Source organism: Propithecus coquereli, unplaced genomic scaffold, assembly GCF_000956105.1.
Source record: "Propithecus coquereli isolate 6110/MARCELLA unplaced genomic scaffold, Pcoq_1.0 Scaffold114, whole genome shotgun sequence".
NCBI lineage: Eukaryota > Metazoa > Chordata > Mammalia > Primates > Indriidae > Propithecus > Propithecus coquereli.
Window position 1 is genome coordinate 2,840,309 of NW_012135414.1, and position 5,888 is coordinate 2,846,196.

A 5,888-nucleotide genomic window follows, 5' to 3' on the forward strand; every position below is an offset into this window, starting at 1 on the left:
CCCCCCGCAATCCTGCCCCATGAGTCAGCTTGAAGCCATGGTCTAGAGCCAGACTGGCTGAGTGGCAGAGGAGTGAGTCTTAGAGCGTCTGTTTGACGGGGTAGGAACTGAGAGAGCTCTGGGGTTAATGAGCAGATGCCAGGCACGCAGGGGTCAAGTAGGGCATCATGTCATCACCTGGCTTCCCCAGGGCAAGGGCTCAGTAGGGCAACTGGGATGACCTGGAAGCGGGGTGCTAAGGAAAAGGCCCTACCCGAATTAGTGCAGGTTGTACCTTTTGACAATACTGACATTGGTGTTCTGCTCTTTCTGGCCATCCCACCCACCACAGGAAGCCAAAATTTTCTTAGGGATCTCAATTCTAATGACAACTTGGTGAAATAGGAAAGTGTGGGGTGCAATGATGGGAACTTGGTGTAGGAGAGATTAACAGTCCCTGGGTACAAATCTCTTTGTCCCTGCCTCCCCCCACCCCCACCTCTGTTGTTGCTGATTCTCCCTGTAGGATTAATCTCTGTGCTTCTCTCATGCGGGAAGTTTTTCTCTGCTCTGTAAGGACTGCTGCCCAGATTGCCAGGGCTTGCATTCCACTTTTTTTGAGCCCTGCTATGTGTTTACCCCTGTGCTTGGAGTTGGGTAGGGGCGTGGGACCTTTTTCCTCAGGAACCCATGGTGAGACTAGAAGATGCCTTACTCACAGAAGCAAGCAGAACTGTCACTGGATTACAGGAGGTAGTGACACTGTCATAGGCAAAGTCTCAAAGGAGGGAGAGGTGTTTATGGTCTGGGGTGGACAGAGCTGACTTTCTGGAGGGGACAGCATTTGGCCTAACTAAGGAAGAAGAGTAGGGCTTGGGTAGGCATACAAGGGGCACTCCTCAAAGGGAAAAGGGCATTGTGGATGGCAGGCAACACAGTCTGAGAGAAGGCTGACCATGGGGGCAGTTAGCGTGTAGCTTGATATTCCCCTCGCCCTACTATGGCTCCTGAGGGTGGAGTAGTCAGTGAAGATTATCTTGTGCCCTGGCAGAAAAGCAGTGGTTTGGGTTTTTGGGTGTTGGGTGTATGAGCACTGGGGGAGGGGTGTGGAGAGGTACTCCTAGTTGCTTCCAGCTGACTGACTGCTGCTGCCTTATCTCTAGTTTGCAGAGCCTGGCCGGGAGGGGTAGGCCCTGGAAAGTGCCTTCTGGCAGTGCCCCTTCCCCCTCCCACCACTTGTTTTTAGTTGGATTTGTTGCTTGTTGTTAAAGAGAGACTGCTGGAGGCCATTGGTAGTTCAGGGCTGAAGGGCCAGCTTTGAGCTGACCTGAGGTTTATACCTCTGAGGAGAGCTGATGGGGTGTGACTGTCTGTAAGACCTCTGCCCTTAGTGCTCTAGGTGGCACCTGTCTCTTTGGAGACAGGCATATGGGAAGGAATTGTGCAATTCGGTGGCCTTGAGTAAGAGAGATGACTTCTTGCCTTGGCCATCTCTCAGTCTACATGGTCTCTTGGCTCTTGGGGGTATTTCCTGCCTGCTCCCATTTAGGGTAGGAGTCCCCAAGATGGTGGCCCTGACAAGCAGTCATGCTGGCTCAACTTACTTCTCACATCCTATTACACTGAGCCAAGACTTGCCTCTCTCTGACTCCTTAGGCAGCCTAACTCTGCCTTCTGGGCCCTAGATCCCAAATCTGCCCCTTCAGTTTCTGAAGAGCCCCTCACATGGGCAAACTCTTTTAGCCCACAGTTGGTGAGGGGCTTTAAACAACTGGCTCCAGGGATCCTGGCTTATGTCTGTTCTTCTCTCCTCAGGGTCCATCTGAGCCCAGGAGCTGCACGGAATGGTGGCAGTCACCTTGCCAGTGCAGCGGGCATGGACCAGACTGCAAGCTAGGGGAGCAAGGCATCAGTCAGGAAGAGCGGACACACAGCTAGGCTTGAGGCCTCTTCATCGGGGTAAGTGCCAGGGAGAGCGATGGGGAGGCCAGTAAGAAACCTGAGCTAAACATGTCACCCTCTCAGGAGTTCTGATAGTGGTCTCTATATTCCATTAGTCCATCTGGGGATTTAGACACATTCACCCCCAAGAACCCCTCAAGGTCACCCCTTCAGGTCAGGAGAGGGTCTGAAACTTAGCTGGAAGGAAGAAGACTTATTGATTCCCCTGACCAAGCTTTTCTTCTCTTCTCTTGCACAGATGTCCCCAGGCCCCCCAGCCCAGGCCCAGCATAAAGGCCGTGTGGGGGGGCCCCCCTGACCCAAGGGGGGGCTTCATGCGCCACGTGCAGGCGGAGCCGTCTCCATCCTCAGAGCCAGAGGCTGGCCCTTCACAGCCTCCAGTCAGGCAGGGGGCTCTCCAGGGTGGCCTGCTCATGGGCTACAGCCCAGCAGGGGGGGCGACATCCCCCGGGGTCTACCAGGTATCCATCTTTTCCCCTCCAGCTGGTGCCTCTGAGCCTCACAGGGCCCTGAAGCGACCGGCCCCACCCACTGAGGGTCCCCGGGAGCTGAAGAGAGGCCCTGGGCTGGGGGCCAGAGAGGGACTACCCCCCGAAGAACCATCTACGGTGGGGCTATTGGGCCCAGAGGGACTGGGGCTGGGACTGGGTGTGGCCAGCCAGCATTTCTCCCATCGTGGCCTCTGTGTTGTGGAACAGGGAGGTAGTGCCACCTCATCTTGGACTTCAGGGGCCCAGAGTCCCCCCTGGCCCCCATCAAATGCTTCCTGCAATACTTTGCACACCAGAGACTGGGCTTCCCCAGATCCAGGGGGACAGGGGTCCCTGGGGGAGTCCCCAGGGCCAGCCCCTCCGGGCCAGCTGCACACACTTGACACTGATTTGCACAGTCTTGCACAAATAGGGAGTAAGAGCCCAGTGGCTGGGGTGGGCAACAGGGGAAGTCCCTGGCCTAGGGAGTCCCCTGGCACTGCCAATGGGCACAGTCCCGAGCACACACCCCCTGGCCCTGGACCTCCAGGCCCCTGCCCCACCAAGCGAAGGCTGCTTCCTGCTGGAGAAGCCCCAGATGTCAGCTCTGAGGATGAGGGGCCAGCCCCTCGGAGGCGCCGGGGAACCCTGGGCCACCCTCCTGCTGCCAACAGTTCTGATGCCAAAGCCACACCCTTCTGGAGCCACCTGCTGCCCGGGCCCAAGGAGCCTGTTTTGGTAAGCCAATAGAGAAGCTCATCTACTGTATTATTTTTCCTATTGTCTCCTCCTCTGAGGTAATCATCTACTCTTAAGTGGGTATTTGTGTAGGTGAAAGTGGAGACCTGGGTGGTGTTCCTTTGAGAATTTATGATGAGCCCCTGTCCCAAAATATACCTGGCTTTTACTCAATCTGTTTTCCCAATCTTTCCTCTCCATAGGACCCAACAGACTGCAGTCCCATGGGGCGGAGGCTGAAAGGTGCCCGTCGCCTGAAGCTGTAAGTGACCAGCTTTTTCCTCTACCCTGTCCTTGAGAATGGGGGCAGAAGTCTGCAATCCTCTTTCCAACACCAGAGTGGGGGACCCTAGGGCAGGAGCTCTAGGTAGTAGCAAAGGGTGGGGTCCAAGGACATGAACAGGAATCCCAGAATACCTCACACCAACCTGATGTGTTCCCTCCCCTACTAGGAACTCCCTTCGAAGCCTCCGGAAGGGACCAGGCCTGCTGAGCACCCCCAGTGCCTCCCCCGTTCCTACCCCTGCTGTCAGCCGTACCCTGCTGGGCAACTTTGAGGTAGCTTCCCTTGGGCTCCGTGACTGGGGGGTAGTGGGAGGAGTGGGATGGTGGAATGTGGCTTGGGTGGATAAGGAAAAGAATTACCATCTCTCTCATGACATGTTTTCCCCACCCTAACTCCAGGAATCATTGCTGCGAGGACGCTTTGCACCATCTGGCCACATTGAGGGCTTTACAGCAGAGATTGGAGCTAGTGGGTCCTACTGCCCCCAGCATGTCACGCTGCCTGTCACTGTCACCTTCTTTGATGTTTCTGAGCAAAATGCCCCGGCCCCCTTCCTGGTATGACCTGATCCCAACTTCAAAGTGAGCTCATCAGGAGGATGAAGGGTTAGGGGCAGTGGGCAGGGGGCAAGAGGTGGTTCTTATTTGTTCCTCACCTAGGAGTGAGTCAGGGCCAGGTGGGGAGAACTCCAGTGTGGGGCAGGGGCAAGTTTAGAGTGAGAGATTGTGGAGGGGGAGGAGTATTCAGGGCTCAGGGCTTTCCTAGTCCCCACCTTGGCTGATGGCTCCATGGCCTTCCCAGGGCGTCGTGGACTTGAACCCCCTGGGGAGGAAGGGTTACAGCGTGCCCAAAGTGGGCACCATCCAAGTGGTGAGTTTGCCCTGAGGGAGTGGGAGTGGGGAGAGAGGGAAATAGCCCCCAGGCCCTACCAACCTTGAGTGTCCTGCCCCCAGACCTTATTTAACCCCAACCAGACTGTGGTGAAGATGTTCCTCGTGACCTTTGACTTCTCGGACATGCCTGCTGCCCACATGACCTTCTTGCGCCATCGCCTCTTTTTGGTGCCTGTGGGTGAGGAGGGGAATGCTAGCCCCACCCGCCGCCTCCTCTGCTACTTGCTGCACCTCAGGTGAGGACAGGGCCCAGGGACAGGTAGGGAGGCCCAGGTATCCCTTTCCTGAATAGGATCTCTCTTTGCTTCTCTACTGTCTGAATTCTTAGTGTGATCACACTGTTTTCCACCAGGTTCCGAAGCTCCCGCTCAGGCCGCTTAAGCCTGCATGGAGATATCCGCCTGCTTTTTTCCCGCCGGAGCCTGGAGCTGGACACAGGGCTCCCCTACGAACTGCAGGCTGTGACTGAGGCCCCTCACAATCCACGTTATTCACCTTTGCCCTGATTGCCAGCACTCTGAACCCACGTGGGCCGACAACCTGCCCATCCTGCTCCATCCTGGACAGAGTACAAATGTGGAGAGATGGCAAGAGACCTTTCAGGCTTGAATTAAAGCCCTAGCCATGCTCATGCCCAAATTGATTATTTGGGTGTTTAAAGCTTCTGATCCTTACTATACCCTGCCCTACTCCGGGTACTCCAGGTGCCTGTCCCTTCCTTTGGGTTTCCCAGGCCAGCTTAGGTAGGAGGAACCAGAGCTACCCTGAGGTTGTCCCAAGTTCCCAGGCAAGTCATGCCAGCATTGCCTCCCTGTCCTGGGCAGGGGCCACTTATTATTTTATTTATTTTTAATTTATAATTTATTCAAATTGGATTGCCTTGGTAACCTCCCAAACCTGATAATTGGCGTCACCTCTCCTCCTTTCCCACTGTCAGACATTGCTCCAACCTCAGGAGTTGAAGAGGCATGTGAGGGGGCAGGAGTAGAACTGCCCTCCCTCAGCTGAGGGCAGAGGGGTTATTCCAGAGGGACTGAGTCGCTAGCCAAAGACTCAGCTTCCCCTGTCCTTCCACAGTCCCTTCACTTTCCCTACCTTCTGACCCATCTCTGAAAGCCGACTTATGTGTATGTGTGTGCACAAGCCAGTGTTTGTGTGGGGTGTGTGTGAGAGAGAGCATGCACGCACGCACACGCACAGGGTTAGCCACCCCTTACCTGGGGCTCCAGACTCCAGCTGTCCCTTTCCTCCTGCCTGCGTCTCCTTGCTTTGGGGTCCTGACTGAGGAAGGTGTCCAGGGGGCAGAGTCAGGGCCAAGGACTGGGTCCCTCCTCTCACCTGGCCAGACTCTGACCCACCTACCTCAGCTGGGGTGAGGGGTGCCCCTCAAACTCAGTCATGTGGTTCCCAACTACCCCATTCCCCACCCCAGACTCTAACCCAGCCTCAGTCTTGACTCCTGGGGCTGGGCTGAGGGGAACAAGCATTTGCTGAAACTTGAAAAAACAAAACAAAATGAAAAAAACAGGAAAAAATTGTACCTGGTACTTTTTCTAGAAA

The 5,888-nt window shown here is 55.5% G+C and overlaps 1 protein-coding gene across 3 annotated transcripts in view; it reads left to right on the plus strand.

The window, feature by feature from the left end:
* The window catches only part of FAM214B (family with sequence similarity 214, member B), an 11,285-nt gene extending 5,404 nt beyond the window's left edge, over window positions 1–5,881 (plus strand). The window contains exons 1-9 of one of the 3 annotated variants that reach the window (XM_012657079.1): window positions 26–732; window positions 1,795–1,938; window positions 2,180–3,149; window positions 3,353–3,411; window positions 3,602–3,707; window positions 3,834–3,992; window positions 4,237–4,305; window positions 4,389–4,564; window positions 4,681–5,881. In XM_012657079.1, coding sequence (XP_012512533.1) covers window positions 2,256–3,149; window positions 3,353–3,411; window positions 3,602–3,707; window positions 3,834–3,992; window positions 4,237–4,305; window positions 4,389–4,564; window positions 4,681–4,834 — 1,617 coding nt within the window. In that variant the 5' untranslated portion in view covers window positions 26–732; window positions 1,795–1,938; window positions 2,180–2,255 and the 3' untranslated portion in view covers window positions 4,835–5,881. Of the gene's footprint in view, window positions 1–25; window positions 733–1,794; window positions 1,939–2,179; window positions 3,150–3,352; window positions 3,412–3,601; window positions 3,708–3,833; window positions 3,993–4,236; window positions 4,306–4,388; window positions 4,565–4,680 lie in introns of those variants that run through there. The other 2 variants (XM_012657070.1, XM_012657087.1) reach the window with 2 other exon arrangements.
* The last annotated feature ends 7 nt before the right edge of the window (window positions 5,882–5,888 follow it).